The following is a 21,094-nucleotide window of genomic DNA, read 5'->3' as shown; positions in this document are numbered from 1 at the left end:
ATATTTTACTGATATAAAAGGGAATTCTTCTATATCAGGTGATATGTGAGACACCTTAAAAATATTCAATAATTTGGACGAACATGGATAATCATAAAATTCAGAAACTTTCAAGAATCGACGACAAATTATAGAATAAAATTGATCTTTCAAACACAGAATATTTACAATCTGAACAATAATATCTCCTTGTATTGAAACACAATTGTCAGGTGAAAAAATCGTCAAAACGCATGTCGGTGTTTTCAATTTCTTGTATTGTAAAATCAAGTCAGTTTTATCTCTAAGTGTAGGTCCTTCAAAATGTTTTTGCTTAGGTTCTAATTTAGTTATTGGTAATTCAGTCTTTGAATAATTAAATAATTCAGATATACGTCTACAAAGTTGTGCATGAGGATTTGCAGATGATCTTACAAGTTTTTTTAATTTTCCCAAATAATTTTCAAAGGGAAAACAATTAATTGTGTTTAAATTACCAAGATTCCTTACATCTGTTACTAAATGAATTAAACTGTGAAGATTATATGTCACTTCTTCTTTCCCATAGGATTTTTCAAAATACTTTACAAAATTATACAAAACTTCTTCTGCAAAGTCAATATGTTCAAAAATATGATTATCGTTACACAGAATTGTAATACCAACATGAAACATTAAAAAATGATTGTAAAGTTGTTTAGGCAAAATATTTATTAAAGAAACTGGACCCACGTATAACAAGAATAATCTAAACTCATTTGCTTTCCAACGATTTAAGTCCGATATAGCTCTACATTTTCTAGGAAATTCATGTACTATATAAGAAGACAACAAAATTAATCTATCTGATAAATTATTAATAGCTCTTCCAGATAATTTAAATGAAGGTTTTCCCTTTGATACCCATAATATTAACAACTTTTTCATTATACCTAAATATACCAAATGCATGGGATCTAATGGAAATTGATTCACTAAATCTAAGTTTAAATTCAATAATGGAGACCTTCCTTTATGATGTTCCTCTTGTACTTGTTTAGTAAAAGTTTCTTTTGTTCTAAGTTGTCCACTTTTACATGGAAAAATCATTTTATTAATGTATTTCCCTTCAATATCGCATTTTTCACACCCATGCCTAGAATTATGACCTACACAACATTTTAGAAAAGCTCGTGCAGGAGCATCACATATCAGAGACCTGATTCTAATTTGAAATAATTTATGATCTATTTCAATACTATTCTTTAATATATCATCATTAAGCTCGTGTATTAGATCTTGTAAATAACAATCAAGAGGTTCTGGCTTTCCTTTGCCAGTGAATAAACCTACAATAAATGGTTTATTTAATGAAGTTAAACTTAATGATCTACAAAGAATTGGCCAGACAACTATGTTGTTACTTTTAAACAAGGGTAACCCATCAATATTAAAATCTAAATCAATAATTTTTGAGCATGATTCTTCCTTTAATAGGAGATATAACTGCTTACGCATACCAAAATAAGTAAATTTTCCACTTTGCAAATCAATTGAATTTGTAGTTTTTGGAGTGTATAACAAAGACCTTCCAGATAATGGTACAGATATATCATAATGAAATTGTCTTAGTAATGACAATAATTCATCTAATGCTGATAATGTAATATTATGTGTTAGGGCCCAGTTTCTCAATTTATTCAGAAAATCATCAGATAATGTTTCGTTTTCTGAAAAATCATGTTTTTCAGTGATATATAATTCTGGAAATATTTCAAAATCTAAATCTTGATCTGAACCTAGTTCTAAATGCGAATCAATGATTGAATGTGACATTGATGATTTTGTCTCATTATTTATAAAATTTAAACTAAAACCCAAATCTTCATCTATATTTAAGTTTAGTTCTAAGTGTCAGTCAATGACTGAATGTGTTGTCGATTTTGTTTCATTCCAATTGAGTTCATTTAATAACTCATGTACTTGTTTTTGTATATTCCTTTTAGTTTGTTTTTTGCCAAGAAATTTAACTTCTTTTTCTTTATCCATATTTAAACAAGAATATTTTTTCTGTTCTTTTGTTTTTTAACAAGTATTTTATGTAAGTATTATATGTGCGACAAAGATATATTTACATATATATTTTCCTGAAAAAATGACAACTATTTAATTAAGAAATGAAAAACACAATATAATTTGATAGTAAAAATTCTTAATATATACTGATACAATAAAAAATGTTAGATTAATCAGATTATGATTTCACACAAATTGATATCTTCTTATTAATTGTAAAATATTATTTGTAGATGTGATATTTGACGTCTAATCTCATATCTTTTTTTAGTATTAATATTGTGTTATAAATATACATATATATACATATATACAGAACAGTAAACTATAAAATTATTAAACCAATATACAACTTACCTTATTCGTCGTAAAAAAGAGATATTCTTTATATCAATATTTTCGCCGGACCGGCGTTTTGATCAACCTAACCTTTGTTATGATCTATGCACGAGAATTGATTAACTTTATAGTACACATTACTAGTATTTTTCTATCCTTTCACTACTAGTTTCACTTTTGCAATATTCACAAGTCGTTTGTATAATATTCACAATAAAAGTTTTCTTGTTTGAACAGCAAATATATGCAATAACTCTGCGATCATTCCAAATAAATGGAATATAACCTTAATACTTTTTGTTAGTAAGACAATGGAAAGAGGAAGAGAAAGAGAGAAAGAGAGAGAGAAAATCACCCCGCTATTCATTCCGATATTCATAGTCCATTATTTTTATTTCAAGATCGTTTTAAGTATAATATCTTAAGATATGTTATTACGATTCTGTGATTGAATTACAACACATTATTATTAAGACGGTCTTCAATATAAAATCGGACTATGAATATGAATATCTAAAATTAAAAATACATTAATTTTTTTAATTCAAAATTATATGTATATATATACACACACACACACATATATATATATATATATATATATATATATATATATATATAATTTTGAATTAAAACATTAATTTTTATTCTATTTAGGCCCGATATTGTACCAACATTATTTTGGATTTAAGTGCGACTTAAACATGTATCTATCTTTATTTTTCTTTCTAAATTAATAAAAACAGATATATATATATATATATATATATATATATATATATATTTAAGTCTCGTTTAAAGCCAAAATAATGTTGATGCAATCAGGCCTTATAGAAACGTAAAAAATACGTTTCTTAAACTATGGTTTTAAAAATGTTTCTGTTGAAACGTTTCTTATTGGTGTTTGACGGTTAAAAAATATTGGATACGTTTAGAAAACGTTTATAAAACGAACCTGTGCTACCTGGGTAGTGTTAAAGAAAATCATAATTAATCATAATTGTTAGAAAAATTACAATTATATATAATTATAATATAATTAACATTTAAGTTTAAATGTTATTTTATTTTAAAAATATTACAATTATTATTAACAATTATTATTAACAATTTATTTCTCTATATATTATTTATTAACATATATTATTTTGAGTTATTATATATTGCTTACATATATCAATGAGTAAGAGAGAGCACGAACAGTAGAAAACAAGAGTAAGCGAAAGAGAAGATCAGATGGCGTTACTGGGCAACTCGCTTATTTCGCGCATGCGCACTCCATTTTGGCCAACAAAAAATCAGGAGAGTTGTGCTACTGGATATACTGTGTTTCAGGTTTCAGGCTGGGTGCCGGATCTAGTAAGTTTTAAGCCTAAAGGAATGAATCAATTACATTCGAGTATTCTTCTCATATTCAACTGGGATTGGTTAATTCCTTACGGTTATTGTAAATCCGCCCTTACACTCGTAAAGCGGTTGGTTGCGTCATCTAGTGAACGAGTCGAAAAGGAATTTTCTCAATGCATCTTCTCTGGTAGCACATGTTTCTTTGTATGATTATGATTCCTAGTAAACACAAAAACACGTGGTATAGAATCGTGATACTTTGTTCCAGAAGAGGACGGAAATTCAAAAAAGAAATAAGAAGAACACGTGGTGAATGAATATTATCTTGCCGCCAAAATGAAGCAATTGTCAGAAGAGAGAACAAAGCTCGTATTCGAGAAGCTAACGAAATAGTAAGCGATTTGTTAGATTTGTTAATTCACAATTTATTTAAATTAGTTTTTTATTTTGCGTAAAATTTTATTTAAATGTAAGATGTGGAGATATTTTAAAATTATAGAAATATAATAGATTGTCAAATTTGATTGTTATAGTATCGGTTCCAATGTAAAAAACTTGATAGATCGATCAGACGGCATGTATTGTTTCCGAGAAAATAAAGACAGAGTATATTATGTATCAGAAAAGATTTTATCTTTAGCGAGTGCTGTGGGATCTGATCATTTGTTGAGTGTAGGTACTTGCTTCGGTAAATTCACAAAATCAGGAAAGTTTAGGCTGCATGTCACTGCATTGCATTATTTGGCACCTTATGCACAAGTAAGTATCTGAAATCAAGTGCAATTGCTGAAAGATATAAGTAAATTTAATCACAGACAATTATCTGTACATTAAGCACAAAATTTGGGTGAAATCTTCGGCGGAACAACAATTTCTATACGGACATCACATTATGAAATCAGGACTTGCTCGTATAACCGAAGGCACTTCTCAATATCAAGGTGTTGTTGTGTTTTCCATGAGTGATGTGCCACTGGTATGTAAATTATTTGATTAAATTTACAATTACCTCTTAAAATATTGTTGATTATATATGTCTCAAGCATTATTAATTTATAATGAAAATGACCGGTCAATGGATGCAAGAATCACTCGTAATACTGTTCATTTAATGTTTCAGGGATTTGGCATTGCTGCAAAGAGTACAGCCGATTGCAAGCATGCAGATCCTATGGCAACAATTTGTTTTCACCAAGCAGATATTGGAGAATATCTTCGTTCTGAAGATGCATTAATATAAGAAACGATCTCAGGTATTTTTAACTTTAAAAATTATATATTTATCTAAATTGTGCATTAAATTTAACTCTTTTTGTACAATATATTGTAATATAGACTTATGTATTATAAAATAAATCTTAAGTTACTACATGTGACACGGCACGTGCGTCGCGCGCGCGCGCGTATTTTATATGTGTATACCTTCTAATAGCAAAAAATACATAGTGATATATAGTAATAGTTTAGTAAAATATAAAAGTGTCAAATTAATTTTGACATTTTTTATTAATTAATAATTTAAATAATAAATATATCGCATAAAAAAATATTTATTCTTGCATATTTGTATCACGTAAAATAATTTTCCTTTTACTTTCAAAATATAATTAACACAATAAATGATAAATTTCACATAGTATATATATATATATATAAGATTAATTTTAAAAATCTAATAAATAAATAAGGTTTAACTTTATAAAATTTACCTTCTCAAGTCGGTCTTTAGAATATATGTGGTTAATAATATCAACTATAATGCTGCAATTGTACTGATTTCTCTATAAAACCGAAAAACAGCATTTAGTATTAGTATATAATGAACAAATTTCATGATTATAAATTTTTCATTGATATACATAAATATATCAATATATATATCCATAAAAAATTATAATTACCTGGGTTTTAATTTGTCAAAATTCAAAAATATAAAATCAAGCATCTTAACGTTATTAGAATGTTTTACAATAATAAAATGAAAAATATAAATTCTCTCAACATTTCCTATTTCTACATTATATAAAAAATTAAAATACTCTTCAATGACATTAATTTTTCAGGACAAGCCACCGATTCCAAAGATGCATTGGTTACTAGCATAAAGTAACGAAAAAGGACTGTCTCGTTTAAACAATCCTTTAAATACAATCTTCCATGAATCAACATCTGCTAATTTTAAACCGTAACAGAATACCCACTTTCTCCACCAAACATAATATCTGCAAAAAAAACAAAAAGAAATTTATTCTTGTATTTATTGATTAAATAATTTATTGAGAAATATGTGTAATATAAAAAATTTTAAGAAAATGTACTGCTGTGAATAAGAACGCAGTGTCCGTAGAGATAAAATTTTCTAATATGTCTTTGGCTTTTTCCAGACACTTCGTGTGATTAAGTTTACATGCCCAGTTTGCGACCTCTTCTCTTAACTATTCAGTAAAATTGGATTCATTATTACCATTTGAATGGAAATATTCAATTTTTACAAGAACATCATCCAATATTTTATATAGAATAGTCTAAAAATATTGTCAAATATTTTATCAGTTGTATATTTTAGATTATTATGATTTCTGAAGAAAAATGCAATATATGTATATAAATGTACAAATTAAATCGTGCTTAATTTTTTTTAAACTCAATGTAATACTTATTATGTAGTCCTTTTTAGATAAATTCTATAATATTATTTACCTTGATATTCTTGACTAAAAAACATTAGACATATATTCGAGAGTTTTGAACATGGGATACCACGCTATATAATTTGTCTCTCGCGACAAGTAGCGCACAATGTCCCAGAATAAAGTGAAATTCCGGTTTTCTCGTAATGAAAGATGGAATGAACCATCGATTATTTGCGCACGATGATAACGTGTATTTTCTCATAATTCTCAGAGTTCAGATAAATCGTAATTCTCCTCCAATTCTCGGAGTCGTAATCTACATGATAGTATCCTGTCGTGTGATGAATAAAATGGATTTTATTAAACCCTTTTGATTAAATTTATCATAACAAATATTTCCGCAAATATTTCTACACATTTTTCTTTTTCTTTAATTTAAAAAAATGCGTGTAAAATATAATATAAAGTATAAAATAGGTGTATTGTAAAAAAATAATTGCAAATTATAGATTATTAATTATATGATTATTTTACACTGAAAATTGTGTATTTCCGTAGAATTAAGTTGTAATAATTAAAAAATTTAAAAATTCTTGTTACCAATTGGAATTGATTTTTACTATTAAATAACAAAAGCAAATTACGTAAGATTGAACTACAGTTCAATGATACAATAGTACAGATACAATTGCACACACATAAATAAATCCATATGTATGTTTATCGATTAATATTTACCAGCTTGCTGTAAATTGGCTATTATCCAACCGGTCTCTTTGAAATTCAGAGGAAATCTAGTAAACGACCAACTTGTTGACGTTGGACATTTCAACCACCGGACATTTTTGAACGAAGTTTTGTTAAAATCGGGATTTGTCTGCGAGATAAAAGTTAGAGGAATCATCAAATCCAGCATATCTGTTGAAACGTCCCAAGTAGCACATATTCGTTTCAAAAACGTTTCACAAATGTTTCTGCGAAACGTTTCTGATTGGTTAAAATGTCCACTTAAAAAACGTTAAGGGAAACGTCATTTTCTAACAAAAAAAAAACGTTTAAGAAACTGTCAAAATACGGTTTTTTTCTTTTATTTGTGAAAAATTTGTTTATTCACAAATTTAATAAAATAATGCATATATGGATATAATCCATCTATTTTCATCATGTTCTGCATCTCTTGTCGAAATTACATCAGAAGTCAAACTGACAAAAAAGACATAATTTAAATTATACTTTTAGTACCTGTTCTTTTAGGCTTATATACATGTTATGAAAACTTGAATACGAGTTATAGTTAAGTCTGAACCCGCCACGTAGCGGCAAACAAAGGAACACGTATATTATAAAATAGATCTTTTTTGTCTTGTCGAAAAGATGATCAAAAAGACATCTTTTCGTTGATTAAAATTAATTATGACTTTTAGAAGACATCTTTTAGACATCTTTCAAAAGATGACTTTTTTTGTAGGTAGAAAGATATTCTTTTAGACATCTTTTAGCCTTGTCAGAAAAATAACTTAAAAAGACATCTTTTCGTCATCTTTTAATTTTCTGTGCTATCTGGGGATCGTCTTAATAAGTACAGTCTTAATAATGTGTATATATATATAATTTTGAATTAAACAATTAATTTTTGTTTTATTTATAGAAACGTAAAAAATACGTTTTTTAAACCATAATTTTAAAAATGTTTTTGTTGAAATGTTTCTTATTGGTGCTTGACGGTTAAAAAATATTGGATACGTTTAGAAAACGTTTAGAAAACGAACATGTGCTACCTGGGTAACCATCGATTTGACCTATAAAATAATTGAAAAAATATTAAAAATATCATCAATTGGGCTGGCTAACTTCACGCTGATATTTATTTTGTTAATAACAACTAAATTAACAACCGACAAATCGTGCCAACAATCACCGACAAACGATTCGTAAGAAAAAAAATTAGAAAAGTTAAAATTAACCGGTTAACTTTACAGAGCGTGTTACCATATGGTATAATAATTTACTGATTTACCAACACAGAATGACAATATAATGCTGACATTATATCGACTGCTCTCGATTGGTTGCTATATATAATATGTATATTTATTTTTATATTATATATATATATATATATATATATATATATATATATATATATATATATAAATATAATATAAATATATATAATATAATTTATATATATATATATATAAAAATCGTCATTCTGACATTGACGTATTTATTTTTAATGCTGCTTTATTTTTTTTCTCCTCTGTAGAAAATTTGTAAAAGTAAATTTATCCTTATAGCTGGAGGAAAAATCGATAGAAACTTGAATGTCTAGTTGTGTGACGGCGCGATATGGACGCTCCTACATGTAGATTATGTATATGTATATATGTATATGCACTACGGTACTTGTTGATATTTCTGCAAGTACTGTTCGTATAAAACTGGTACGTAATAGACGTTTTGTTGTATTCATTGAAAATCTTTCGTCTATATCTTGCTCACACATATAAACATTATCGCATCATCGAAAAGTCGATAAGAGATATACATTTAGAAGTGTATAATGATTGCCGTCATATCTGAGTCCTGTATCAGTTGCGTATAGCATGACGAAACATATGCTCAGTCATTTAATGACGATACATGTTTTGTCTACGAAACGTTAATGTTTCTTTTTTTTTTTTAATTTCGTGCGTATGTAATAATAGATTACGTTTACACGAAAATTGGAAAAATTTATTTTTTTATTATTAATTAAAATATTAAATATATGTGACTATCATATACATTTACAGACAATATATATTTTGTTATTTATTATTTTATATGTATGTATATATTTTTCTTATATATCTGTTTGTATCTTCTATATTAAGCCTTTTGCTCTTGATGACCTGTTGCTTCCAAAAAATTTCTTGTCACATTAACGTATAAGGGGAAAGAATCTCATTACAATTACTTAATTAAAATTTTCTACATAATGTCAAATTATCCATATGAATATGCAAGATGTCTAGGTATGTCCACTTAAAATTTCATAAGTTTAATGTCACGTATAGTTTCATATAGTACTCAAGTATTTGTACAATGTATACAAATATAGCACGCGTACATTTTCTATTTTAAAGATCTAAATTATATTTATCTCAATATTTATATATATATGTAATAAGACATGAAATATTTTTAGATATGGATCAAATAGAAGAATCGTCCCAAGCTCACTCTTTGGAAGGTTTCATTCCGCTTCTCAGTCTTCACGAGGCTTGTGGTGGCCTCCTTATACTTTTGGTAATCATATGGACGAGTTATTATAGAGATGGATTCTCATGGAAGTCTAATCCGCAACTTGAGTTTAATTGGCATCCTTTGTTAATGACTGTAGGACTCGTGTTTCTGTATGCTAATGGTATAATACTTATATAGAGTTGATTTTGTTTCATTATCATGAATATATATCTTAAATAAATTTGTTTTCTATTCTAGCCATGCTTATCTATAGAACGCAGAGAAATGTCCGCAAGCGCCGACTAAAGCTTACTCATGCAGGAATGATGTTATTTATTGTATTATTGACAGTGATTGCTTTAGTAGCTGTCTTTGACAGTCATAATTTGGCTTCGCCTGATCCTTTACCAAATATGTATACGCTACATAGCTGGGTGGGATTAACAACTGTAATATTATTTTGTTGTCAGGTAAACCTATGAATTTTTTTTCCAATAATCTTGAATTGAGAAATACATGTATTAATTATCTCTTATTTACAGTGGGTTGCTGGATGTATCTCATTCCTCTTCCCTGGGTTACAGTCTCCATTACGAGCTTCTTATATGCCAATACATGTATATTTTGGTATTGCAGCATTTATCGGTGCAATCGCATCATGTTTATTGGGACTCAATGAGAAAGCAATTTTTACATTAAAGTATATAACAATTGATTTATCAAAAAAGAAATAAGTAATTAAGTACAAAGCTACATTTTTCTATTTGAAATTTCAGGGATAAATATGCACTCTTTACGGGTGAAGGAATACTAATGAACTGTATAGGATTGCTATTCATATTATTTGGTGGCTTATCTGTGTATTTGGTAACGCAGGAACGTTACCGACGTTTGCCAAGATCCGAGGATGACGTCTTAATATCTCGCTGATATATTAATTTTCCTGTGATTCGCTTTACAATATCCTATATCAGATACCAAATCTCAAATTCAATGGTACTTACTACAAGTTCTTTCTTAGGTATCGTAAGTTTTATTTATAATTTCACAATAATCTTTAATTTTATCGAAACGATACATCCGTTTAATTGAAAAACTAATGGGAAACAATAATAATTTATCGAATCTTTCCATTTTACATTCTAGTCTGAGTAATTAATTTTTTAATTGTTTTCCTTTTACATTCTTTTTCCTTGTGATAAAAAAACTACTTAGATAAAAAAAAAATATATATTTCTTTACTTTTTTACATTAATTATAAAAGTAATTTTATATTTTGTCAGGTTATAAGTGTGGATATTTGGTGCTACATATATATTTACAATATATACATATATGCTTTGTTACATATACATTTATTTAACATCATATATTTTGGTATTATTTATATTTTTAAATTATTATAATATACAAATGTAAATTATATATACATGCATATATATAAATATGTAATATTCAAAAAAATATATGTAATCTCATTGCAAGTAATTTTGATCTGCAAATTCATTACTTTTTTTTACAAAAAAAAAAAAAAAAAAAAAAAAAGATTGTGACAATATCATTGTCACACATGTGAATTAAAATTGATAACTTTTTAAAATCTTGTGTCAGCAAATAATGCATGTCTATCTATATATTTTATGTGTCATGCTTTCAAAATCTAGTATGCAACCAAAATGAACAGACCTCGATAGAGACACGCCCCCTAGAAATGCATTTCCGAACCAATCGGCGATCCGTGCGAAAGAGCAATAACATTTAACGTGTATCGTGTGTACTGTACACACATGCATACGTCAGTGATCGCGATTTATTGTTGCCCGCATATATTTGGTAAATCGCGATGGAACACGCCCACCACATACTTACGCAGTTGTCGTAAATAGCGTGAATTCCTCGCTCGTTGTTATTCGTCATCCGTCTATCTATTAATGCGTAGATACCGATATTTACGCGAAATTTCAGCTGGTTTAGTGCGTGTTATCTCTGTTTATTATTAGGAGCGCGCGATCCGCAGCGAACTGTCAAACGAGTCGATCCTATTGTCGACAAAAAAAAAAAAAAAAAATCGCTCGTCCTATTTTTTTTAAAAGAAGGAATCCGTCGCGGACGCTCGGCAACATAGTAAGAATAATAAAATCATTCAATGGTTAACCAAATACCTGTGCCACAGGCCAAGTATGAATTACTAACCGATATACGACAGTGAGTACATGTGTATATATATATATATATCATCTTTATATATATATAATAATGCTTTTAATCGTGTATTAAGAGGGACAGACGAGAGGAGGGCGAGTGTATCTCGCGTTTGCGTAAACACGCGCGTATTCTTCGGAATTGCTTAATGAAGCGTATCACATGTGCGCGAGAGAGAAAGGGAGAAAATTTTGTATCGATTTTTCGCACTACGGCAAATTCATACGTCACTCCTGGCTTTTGAACTTTCACGCCTCACGTCACGAAAGGCCAGCGCGATTAATCGAAGAATATTATTAATATATATATATTTCTCATATCCGTAACAGTGTCTTATACGCGCGCTTATCATTATACTCATCTCATGTATTATTTGGATATTTTTTGTACGTGATATAAAATAAATGTATACTTATATATCTTGCTGTTAGACCACGCTGGAGAACACAAGTCGTTTGTCTTACTTTGACATTCCTGATCGTCGGGGTTTTATTCATCACGCGCGCCTGGTTCGGCATACTCGTTCTGAGAGCCCCGAAAGCCGATAGATTTGTGGAAGAGCAAATTGACAATGCCAAGATTGCTACGTGGTTACGTCGGGCTCGGATGTACGCCGAATCGACGAAGGAGAATCAGAATGCGGACAGGAACACAAGTGTCGGTGCATCGGAGCAATACCAGCGCAATAGCACCAGGTAAAAAGCAAGATTTTTGCGAAATCAATCTGGGATATATGCGAGCACACGTGTGTACTTATGTCAAAAATCTGTCCTACATTTAGCCAGGTCATCGTATGCTACTACACAATACCGTGGGACCTGAACACGTCGTGGGAGCTCAGTCCGTCGCACATTGACCCTCATATTTGTACGCATATTATCGTGGGTTTTGCGAGCGTGGTAAACAACATGCTCGATATAGGAGATAATGAACAGATTTACAAGCAAATAGTTGCTTTGAAGAATCGCGAACCTAAATTGAAGGTCATGATCAGCGCTGGCGGAAATAATGAGCTCCACGATGGATTTTCCGAGATGGTGAAGACGCACGCGAATAGAAAAAAGTACGTCCCCAAGTCTTCACAATTGATTTTCCATCGCTGTACGATGTGTGTAATACGTTCTAGAGAATACATATAGCTATATTATTAACATCTCTCTGTCCAGATTTATAAGATCTGTATTAAATGTTACCAAGACTTATCGTTTGGACGGCTTTGATCTTGATTGGGAGTTTCCGGCATGGATAGGAGCTGACGATCGTGAAAAGATACATTTTGTGCAGCTTTTGCAGGAATTACGAAAGGAGTTCGATCGTAGCGGACAAAAATTACTCCTGACAGTGGCGGTCGCGGCGCCGCAGGCTATTGTGGATCAAAGTTATAGCGTTCCTGAAATGGCAGAGTAAGAATGCACATTCTGTAAAATATAATTGTAAAAATATTTGAAAAGCAATATTATTTTTTAAAAATGTTCTCTATCTTGCAGGCACGTCGACTTTGTGAATCTCATGTCGTACGATTATCATTTCTACGTCTGGTACTTTCCAGTTACGGATCTGAACGCTCCTCTCTTCCCTCGTTGTACGGAAACGGGTTATTTATCCACATTAAATGTGAATTTCTCTGCTCAATATTGGGTGGCCAAGGGAATGCCACGGGAAAAGATCGTCGTCGGCATACCAGCTTACGGTCACTCCTACCAACTAGACAATCCATTGAATCATAATTTACAAGCTCCAGCTAATGGATTCGGAAAGCTTGGCGTGAAGGGCTTTGTGACTTATCCTATGGTTTGTCAATTTTTAAACTCTGGAGCTGTGAGCGTCTTCAACAAAGAAAGTCGCGTACCGTACGCGTTTAAAGACAAGGAATGGATATCTTACGATAACAAAGAGAGCGTGTACTACAAGGTATTATATTTTTCTATATTATATATATATATATATATATATATAGAACAAAATATATATCGAGCGTTAGGTATATGTAAGATCTCTATGCCCTCTTCAACACGCCAGAAAAAATTCACATTTGAAATATTTGTATTGCAGAGTACATGGATTCGCACAAGTGGTTTCAAAGGAGCCATGATTCTGTCTTTAAATGTGGACGATTGGAATGGCACTTGTTACGGCAACGAAAAGTTTCCTTTGACGCGTACCATTTCGAAAGTATTGTTTGAAGAGTTGGACAGTAAGCAACAAATGTCAATAGGATTGTAACTCCTTACGCGCGCAATGTCGATAAATCTATCTAGCTGTTCTCTGAAAGCTTTAAAGTATTTTACATTGAAACGAATGCATTCCCATTGAAATTGTTACATTCCTATATGTCACTTGATATTTTACACTCTACCTCGGTTGCTCAAAGATCTTTCCGTACAAATAAGTTGCTAAGGTATTTAAAGCACAGTATTATACATGCTCTAGTAGAATAGCACTTGTACCTGTGATTGAGTCAAATCAAAGATATTTATATACACGCATTAAATTATATATTATGCGTAAAATGTTAAATATATTTCCTACGTTGTTATTATATATTGTTTTCATATATTTCACAAGGAAATAGACATCCAAGATAATATCGTGGATTAGAGATAATATTGAACAGAAACAACGTAAATAATTATATAACCAGTTTAAAAGGAAACACGTGCCATATAATTCAAGATTGTAAGCATGTATAAAAAGATCTGTCATCTGTTTTAGAGAATAAAGATCTAAAACTCGTGCTCAATAGCCTTGCATTAATTTTACTATCGTTAAGTATTATTTACATGGATAAGTAAATTAATTATCATTAACATTAAAATATCTTAATCATTGTGTTAATATTTATAAGTACAAAATATGAAACTATTTTTGACAGAAACTCAAAACTAATAACATCCTTAACGGTAGTAGTTGCACTGCCTGGAACCTTATCTCAGGATTTGCCACCAAAACCTCCCATTAAATTTCCCAATCCACCTGCAGCGCCCTGTTGTAATTGTTTCATGATATTCTGCAATCCTGGCATTCCACCTAAAATAATTGGAGAAATTTTTCTAAAAAACAATGGCTACAAACTTTTAAATATGAAATAAAAATTAGATTAACAGATATTTATAGAATACTGTATAAATTTATTACATAAACCTAACTCTTTAATAAATAAATAATAATATTTAAAAAGTTATATATTTTACATGAAAATATACAAGAATATTTTCAATTTAATGATAGATTTGATTTAAAAATTTTATTGATAAATTTATTAAAATAAAATTATTTACCCATTTGATGTAATACACGCGGATCCATCATTTTAGCCATTTGATGATTCAGTTTTGCCATTTGTGTAGGATTAACATTTTTCGCCATATCACCCGCTTTGAATAAACCCTTTATGCCTCCCATTTTTTTAACAACGGCTGCGAATTTTGTATACTGTGTTATTAAATCTTTAACTTCTTTTTCTATTACACCAGAACCCCTAGCCACTCTTATTATTCTTCCAGGTTGTTTGCTAAATAATTTAGCTCCATCTCTACTGTCCAATTCTAATATACAAAAATACAAATACAATACATTAAATAATGCAGAAAAACTAGAGGAATCATTATAAAAAACACAAAAGAAATATCTTAAACAATACTAAACCTGAGTCATTCATACTATCCATAATAGTCATCAGTCGCTTTAATCTTGCCATAGATTCCTGCTCTGTTCCTTTTGACATAAAGTCTTGACTAAATCCAGGAATCATACCCTAATCATAATAAACATTAAAAACAATTATAAAAGTATATTATAATTTCAACTTTTACCTAGCAGTGAATACAAACTATAAATCTGATTCTCTTGAACTTGTGTAAAGAGAAATTAATTTTTTTATAAACTTGTATCAATGATATTCACCATTAATTGTGAAAATGGTCCCATTTTCATAATATTTTGAAACTGTTCGTACATATCTCGTAAAGTAAATTGTCCATGTTTGATTTTCTCAAGTAATTCTTCGTTATCATCCAGATTGAGTTCGTTTACTTTGTCAATAAGACCTTCAATGTCTCCCATACCCAGTAATTTACTAATAAATGGCTTTGTTTTAAATGGTTCTAAATCGTCTATATGTTCTCCTGTACCAACAAATATTACAGGACTTTGTGTTGCTGCAACACTGAAAGAAATTAAATATACAAAGAATAGAAAAAATCGTAAAAATAATTATTATTACTATCATTTATTCTAAAAGTATATAACGAGAATTAACTTTGTATCTTTTTTTTCATAAATATAATTGTGATAGACAATGATATCTAATAATATTTAATTAAATTTAAATGAATTTAATATTATCAGATTATTTAGTGAATATTATTAAATAAATATTTAAAATATATAAACTGGAAGTTGATTTTTAAAAAACTCACGCAGAAAGTGCTCCACCACCTTTAGCATGACCATCCAATTTCGTAATTATGATAGAACCAACATTAACGCGTTCCTTAAAAGCTTTTGCTTGTGCTTCACAAGCTTGACCTATCGTTGCGTCCATTACAAAGATTATATTATCTGGTTGCTACAATACATGAAAACTTATCAGCATTGAAAAAAATAGTTTTTTATATAAAAAAATTTATTATAATTTTACCACAGCATTGGCGACTTGCAACATTTCTTCAAACAATGATTCTTCCTGTTTATGTCTTCCACTTGTATCTACAATGATTATTTCATATCCTTCCTTCTTAAACATGTCCACACCATCTTGGGCAATTGCTACAGGATCCACCTCTGTATAACTAAATTTAGGGACATTTATGTATTAGCGTGAATACATAAAGAATAAGTGAGTGCAGAATGTAATAAATATTTCCTGCTTCTGTAATTAATTACCTTCCATAAAATGGTATTCTAGCTTTTGTAGCATTCTGTTTTATCTGATCATATGCACCAGCACGAAAGGTATCGGCACATACTAAACATGCCTTCCAATTTTTCTTAAGATAATGATACGCTAATTTGGTACAAGTGGTTGTTTTACCAGAACCTTGCAAACCAACAAACATAATCACATTAGGACGGCCTTTTACTGGTTGATACGCTTTTACACCAGGATCAATCAACTAAAAGAATTAAAAATTGAATGTAAGATTGAATATTTAAATGCTAAAAACTGTCTCTAGTATATTGTCACAAATTTTTCACATAAATATCGTCTCTAACAATATAACTTTAGACAATAAACTAACTTTGACAAGTTCTTTGAAGACAGCGCTCTGTATCATCCTCCTTTTATTAAGACCACCAGCCATGTCTTCAAAATCGATAACCTGGCGTACATTTTCTCGTAATTTTTTCACTAATCTAATATTTACATCGGCTTCAAGTAATGCTGCACATATCTCCTTTAGCATAGAATTCAAAACCTATCGAGAAAAAATAATATTTGTCAATAAAAATACATGGTAAATACAATTGCAGACAGTAGCAAGAACAAATTGTGAAACATATACCAAAAGAACACAATGACATATGTGTATAAAAATAATATTAACAGAATATAAAATCTGGAATTATTTTTAAAGAAATAATATATTTTGAAGGCGGGAGACTAAAAAATTCTCCGAAATTGCTGTAGTATATAATTACATTATCACGTAATAAATTCAAAATAAATCCAAGCTATCATGTAAACATAAGTTTGACACGTACAATGAGTTATTAAGGATAATTAAGAGATACAGATATTTCTCTAAAAATTGCGACACATCCTACGATAAAATAATAATAGTGAAGAATAGAAAATACAAAAAGCTGAAAGATAATTATAATTAAATTATGACAATTCAATTCGATGTTTACAAACCGTCTTTGAAAATCATTTCGGTGTACGAAAATACATATCGAATAAACACGCCAAAACTCACCTCCTCGTTGATGACGGTCGCATTACTTAGCGACCGCAGGGCCGACGTAATTTTACGTCCGAGATCCGCCAAAACCATCTTGGAGACGTTTCCGCGTTCGCGTCTCCTCGCAATAAATATCTATGTATTTTTCACGATTAGAATATTAACATATAAAATATGTCATGATATCCCGACTTTGGCCAACACGGCATGACGACACATCCGGTATCCGGTGTCGGGCCGATCACGCGAAAACGACCAGCTCTCTCAGCCGAAGCAAAAACCTACGATGATGATTCTTCTCACTTCTCATGCGCACGCTGACTCGTAGAACGTTCCCTCAACTTGTTTATGCATCGCACTGACGAAACCTTAGTAGACATATCCACATCCACCGTCCATTATATCGATTAGAATACGCACGCGTCTGAAGTTGGGCATTTCCGAGTTGACAAAACGAGCGAGTCTATTCATTAGGGACTTTCGATTGTCACTATATGACATTTAAAGCTCTTTCATATATGTATGTATGTATTTGCTCTCGTTTCGAATTATTTGTGAATAAAAATAATTCATTTCAAATTCTTTTGATGAATAAAGAAAGCTACATTTACAATAAATACACGACGAGATTATTTTAATTTTTTTATCGGATCAAGGGAGATTTTAAATTATGGAAAAATACATGGATTATATATACAAATGATACATGTATGTGTATTTAATGTAATGAATTTATTCTAAATTCCCAGCAGAATATGTTAGTCTTAGGTTCATTAACATCATTTGTAGAGAAACTTAAAATTACAATCTTTTGATACACAATTTCTTTGTATGAAAGAAAACAAAATTAGTACAGACTTTTTAATTAATCAAAACATTGGTCTATGTTACATACTTTCCTCTGTTATGATTCTATATATAGTCATAATTGAGAGAAAGGTTTATATATATATATGCATGTATCTCTCTCTCTCTCTCTCTCTCTCTCTCTATATATATATATATATATATATATATATATATATAAACATCACTTTGTATTTTATAAACATAATGTAGCAATATTATATACATGCTATATATTATATGCTGAAAATGAGGTATAGGATATCAACTTCGGAAAGAATGTTAAATAACACAATATCGAATGCGAAGATGAAGATGAAATCTTATCTCATACCTAGGTGATCGTGGCAGTTAACACGCATAAATATAAATTTGTTTTCTGTTTTTTTTTTCTTTTTTTTTTCAGAACATAAAATATGAAACATGCTTCAATTTTTTGCTGCTAAAGTACCATTTCCAGGTGCCACCGACATCTCACCTCCTTGTGTACTGTCACGTTGGGGACTCTATTAAAATAAGCAATGTACTTTTAAATAGAATGGTAAACAAGATGTTTCGAAATAAATTTTTCCAATTACTGTGCGATAATGGAGAAACTCGTATCTTAAAAATATTTCTTTTAACTATAATTTACCTTTACATGAATTTGTTGTTTTAACATTGCGGCTCTTAAGATTAACATACGCGTACGCCTTTGATAATCTTTCCCAACACTCATAGACTTCTCAAAAGTGGTGCTACGTTGATCGACGTCCTTTGCATACAAAATCTGTAATAATTTTAAAACATGCTTAAAATATCGTATACTTGTTAAAGAAAAATATATGTGTAATCAAGTCTGTAAGTAACACTTACTTTATTGTGTGAATCTATACGAGCCTGAATCTGACCGTCGAGGATAAGTTGCATGAGTTCATCTTCCAATTCGGATACTGTTCTGTTGAATGCAGTTGCCATTCGTCTCATGTCTGCACTTAAGTAAGGACTAAAGTATTGTATCAAGGCCCTATTTCGAATTTGTGTATACAACAGATTAACGTGAGGTGCTATGTACATATCCAAAAGAATATTATCCTTTATCTCATCGAGCAATTTCAAACAGGATGCATACTTTGATTCGTAAAATTTGAAAATTATATCTCGAAGTTGCGGCTCTAACTCTAGAAATAATTTGAAAGAACTACTAAATATAACTTGTTTTTGCAGTTCGTGTCTGTCAAAGGTAGCTAAAGCACAAAGTCCTCCATAGAGAGCCACATTTCCAGGAGACAACAACTCAGGGCAATCGCAATGATCTAAGGACGCTTGTAAAAAATGTTTTGCAGCCATTTTATACTTTCTTGTTGCCAATTCCGCCAAGCCTGCTGCTACTTTTAATTTTGTAATTATGGCCTGATTGTTGTCTTTACCATGCAATTCCGGAAAGTCTGGTGTGCCTTCTGCCTTGGTAACATAACTAAGTACGTGTGACCAATTTTGTAAATATACAGACACCTTGATTACATTTAAACACATATTCACAACATGTTTGCCGCTAGTACAATAATCTCGCGCTCTGGAATAGCATTTCAAGGCGTGAACAAGATCACCACAATTCAAATAATGATCGCCCAAATCATCGTGACCTCTTCGTATGCTCTCCTTGATAGAATTGCTCTTGTAATTTTTCAGATCAGTATCAAATTTCTCCAATTTTAGGGCGGCTTTCTTAGATCGAGTATCTACCCATCCTTGATCCATTGTTAAAACTTCTTGTGAAGTAGACTGCGCCGCTACATCTGGTAATCCAGGAGTGGCTGTGGCTTCAACAAGCTTTTTATGTAGCATCACATAAAGCGAAACATTATATGTGGTCATCACATAAGTAATTGCCATTTTCAATGCGTCTATTCTCAACGATGGACAATGATCGGCGATATATAGAAGCCTATGCAATTTTGCAAGTCCGGTATAGCTGTTGGCGTATACCTCCAAATCCTGAAGATAAAGAAAACATGAAAAACATAATGGTTGTAAACGCATTGTTTAACCAGAAATTTCTTTTTTCACATACCAAGGTCGGATTTTCTACTATATACGGTTCTTCCTCAGCATTATCATTATCCTCTGTAGGAGCATCAACCTGCATTGGCTCCACGACATTTTGCTGTAAAACAAAAGGAACATCCATCAACCGGGACATCGTCTCGCTCACCGTTTTTGCGCTTGCGAGGATATATTTAAATCGAAATTGAGTATATTTAGGTGATGAGAAGCGACAGAAAGATGCAGGCGTAAATAACGTTGCGAAGATAACCCTCGTAGTTTAAATTGCACCAACTCGAGGGAAGGACGCGTTTTCCCATTGCAATTTCATAATTACCTGAACGTCGTGAACTTGCAACGGCATTATTAGCCTTATCCGTTATGTTAAAACTGTGACTCGCAGGACTACTCTATGATGGAAAAAGATTATTGCTCGATATCTTGTGCCTATCATATACATATATATATATATAAATTAAATATGATGCACACATATCCACTCGCGCAGCCAGTGTTGAGTTACGCAGTTGAGGCAGA

General features: G+C 30.6%; 7 protein-coding genes and 1 long non-coding RNA gene across 11 annotated transcripts in view; 3 read left to right on the top strand and 5 right to left on the bottom strand.

The window, feature by feature from the left end:
• Positions 1–2,525, bottom strand: part of LOC140668710 (uncharacterized) — a 2,624-nt gene extending 99 nt beyond the window's left edge. Inside the window, exons 1-2 of the mRNA XM_072897958.1 lie at positions 2,392–2,525; positions 1–2,105 (exon numbers count right to left, since the gene is read on the bottom strand). The exon at positions 1–2,105 is cut by the window's left edge and continues 99 nt beyond it. Of these exons, the coding sequence (XP_072754059.1) occupies positions 1–1,794 (1,794 nt within the window). The 5' untranslated portion in view covers positions 1,795–2,105; positions 2,392–2,525. The remainder of the gene's footprint in view (positions 2,106–2,391) is intronic.
• Positions 1–2,897, bottom strand: part of LOC140668711 (uncharacterized) — a 6,017-nt gene extending 3,120 nt beyond the window's left edge. The window contains exon 1 of the mRNA XM_072897962.1: positions 2,464–2,897. The gene's annotated coding sequence lies outside the window, so the exon portion shown is untranslated. The remainder of the gene's footprint in view (positions 1–2,463) is intronic.
• Positions 2,898–3,912: 1,015 nt separating this feature from the next.
• LOC140668368 (60S ribosome subunit biogenesis protein NIP7 homolog) lies at positions 3,913–6,350 on the top strand. 2 transcript variants are annotated; one of them, XR_012047166.1, is made up of 6 exons: positions 3,913–4,112; positions 4,254–4,479; positions 4,556–4,696; positions 4,841–4,973; positions 5,784–5,905; positions 6,105–6,350. XR_012047166.1 is itself a non-coding variant. In XM_072897322.1 (5 exons), exons 1-4 carry the CDS (start codon positions 4,057–4,059, stop codon positions 4,958–4,960), a joined length of 543 nt encoding a protein of 180 aa, XP_072753423.1. In that variant the 5' UTR covers positions 3,913–4,056; the 3' UTR covers positions 4,961–4,973; positions 5,784–5,960. The 2 variants fall into 2 exon arrangements, 1 of the variants encoding a protein (XP_072753423.1); XM_072897322.1 differs by lacking the exon at positions 6,105–6,350 and having other exon boundaries at positions 5,784–5,960.
• LOC140668369 (uncharacterized) lies at positions 6,148–7,563 on the bottom strand. Its single transcript, XR_012047167.1, has 3 exons — positions 7,092–7,563; positions 6,421–6,684; positions 6,148–6,245 (listed from the first exon to the last, which is right to left on the bottom strand). It is a non-coding gene; the product is annotated as an uncharacterized lncRNA (long non-coding RNA).
• Positions 7,564–8,662: 1,099 nt separating this feature from the next.
• LOC140668367 (transmembrane ascorbate-dependent reductase CYB561) lies at positions 8,663–11,610 on the top strand. Of its 3 annotated transcripts, none has more exons than XM_072897319.1 (7): positions 8,663–8,797; positions 9,230–9,370; positions 9,544–9,762; positions 9,840–10,051; positions 10,124–10,281; positions 10,358–10,602; positions 10,865–11,610. In XM_072897319.1, exons 2-6 carry the CDS (start codon positions 9,334–9,336, stop codon positions 10,509–10,511), a joined length of 780 nt encoding a protein of 259 aa, XP_072753420.1. In that variant the 5' UTR covers positions 8,663–8,797; positions 9,230–9,333; the 3' UTR covers positions 10,512–10,602; positions 10,865–11,610. The 3 variants fall into 3 exon arrangements, with proteins under 3 accessions (XP_072753420.1, XP_072753421.1, XP_072753419.1); XM_072897318.1 differs by lacking the exon at positions 8,663–8,797 and adding an exon at positions 8,823–9,047; XM_072897320.1 differs by lacking the exon at positions 9,230–9,370 and having other exon boundaries at positions 8,665–8,797.
• Positions 11,178–14,517, top strand: LOC140668366 (chitinase-3-like protein 2). The gene is made up of 6 exons (XM_072897317.1): positions 11,178–11,786; positions 12,215–12,478; positions 12,565–12,846; positions 12,950–13,186; positions 13,271–13,694; positions 13,836–14,517. The coding sequence occupies exons 1-6, from the start codon at positions 11,728–11,730 to the stop codon at positions 14,004–14,006; spliced, it is 1,437 nt and encodes a 478-aa protein (XP_072753418.1). The 5' UTR covers positions 11,178–11,727; the 3' UTR covers positions 14,007–14,517.
• Positions 14,518–14,598: 81 nt separating this feature from the next.
• Positions 14,599–18,143, bottom strand: Srp54k (signal recognition particle 54k). The gene is made up of 9 exons (XM_072897315.1): positions 17,702–18,143; positions 17,024–17,200; positions 16,668–16,897; positions 16,423–16,573; positions 16,202–16,350; positions 15,687–15,948; positions 15,429–15,537; positions 15,062–15,328; positions 14,599–14,810 (listed from the first exon to the last, which is right to left on the bottom strand). Exons 1-9 carry the CDS (start codon positions 17,777–17,779, stop codon positions 14,713–14,715), a joined length of 1,521 nt encoding a protein of 506 aa, XP_072753416.1. The 5' UTR covers positions 17,780–18,143; the 3' UTR covers positions 14,599–14,712.
• A 122-nt stretch (positions 18,144–18,265) lies between these two features.
• Positions 18,266–21,094, bottom strand: Csn1b (COP9 signalosome subunit 1b). The gene is made up of 5 exons (XM_072897316.1): positions 20,895–21,094; positions 20,586–20,678; positions 19,388–20,509; positions 19,167–19,301; positions 18,266–19,038 (listed from the first exon to the last, which is right to left on the bottom strand). The coding sequence occupies exons 1-5, from the start codon at positions 20,919–20,921 to the stop codon at positions 18,961–18,963; spliced, it is 1,455 nt and encodes a 484-aa protein (XP_072753417.1). The 5' UTR covers positions 20,922–21,094; the 3' UTR covers positions 18,266–18,960.

Source organism: Anoplolepis gracilipes, chromosome 8 (assembly GCF_047496725.1).
Source record: "Anoplolepis gracilipes chromosome 8, ASM4749672v1, whole genome shotgun sequence".
Taxonomy (NCBI): Eukaryota; Metazoa; Arthropoda; class Insecta; order Hymenoptera; family Formicidae; genus Anoplolepis; species Anoplolepis gracilipes.
The sequence above is the reverse complement of the archived record's forward strand: the minus strand, read 5'-3'. Positions and strand labels throughout refer to the sequence as shown.

Coding starts and splice junctions, on each gene's coding strand:
- LOC140668368 (XM_072897322.1), top strand. CDS start 4,057: ATGAAGCAATTGTCAGAAGAGAGAACAAAGCTCGTATTCGAGAAGCTA. Junction 4,480..4,555: donor ATTTGGCACCTTATGCACAA/GTAAGTATCTGA, acceptor CTGTACATTAAG/CACAAAATTTGGGTGAAATC. Junction 4,697..4,840: donor CCATGAGTGATGTGCCACTG/GTATGTAAATTA, acceptor TTAATGTTTCAG/GGATTTGGCATTGCTGCAAA.
- LOC140668367 (XM_072897319.1), top strand. CDS start 9,334: ATGTCAAATTATCCATATGAATATGCAAGATGTCTAG. Junction 10,052..10,123: donor TAATATTATTTTGTTGTCAG/GTAAACCTATGA, acceptor TCTTATTTACAG/TGGGTTGCTGGATGTATCTC. Junction 10,282..10,357: donor AAAGCAATTTTTACATTAAA/GTATATAACAAT, acceptor TTGAAATTTCAG/GGATAAATATGCACTCTTTA.
- LOC140668366 (XM_072897317.1), top strand. CDS start 11,728: ATGGTTAACCAAATACCTGTGCCACAGGCCAAGTATGAATTACTAACC. Junction 11,787..12,214: donor TTACTAACCGATATACGACA/GTGAGTACATGT, acceptor TCTTGCTGTTAG/ACCACGCTGGAGAACACAAG. Junction 12,847..12,949: donor ACGCACGCGAATAGAAAAAA/GTACGTCCCCAA, acceptor CTCTCTGTCCAG/ATTTATAAGATCTGTATTAA.
- Srp54k (XM_072897315.1), bottom strand. CDS start 17,779: ATGGTTTTGGCGGATCTCGGACGTAAAATTACGTCGGCCCTGCGGTCG. Junction 17,201..17,701: donor CGACCGTCATCAACGAGGAG/GTGAGTTTTGGC, acceptor TTTTCTCGATAG/GTTTTGAATTCTATGCTAAA. Junction 15,949..16,201: donor GGTGGTGGAGCACTTTCTGC/GTGAGTTTTTTA, acceptor AATTTCTTTCAG/TGTTGCAGCAACACAAAGTC.
- Csn1b (XM_072897316.1), bottom strand. CDS start 20,921: ATGCCGTTGCAAGTTCACGACGTTCAG. Junction 20,679..20,894: donor TGCAAGTTCACGACGTTCAG/GTAATTATGAAA, acceptor TTTGTTTTACAG/CAAAATGTCGTGGAGCCAAT. Junction 19,302..19,387: donor GTATAGATTCACACAATAAA/GTAAGTGTTACT, acceptor AAATTATTACAG/ATTTTGTATGCAAAGGACGT.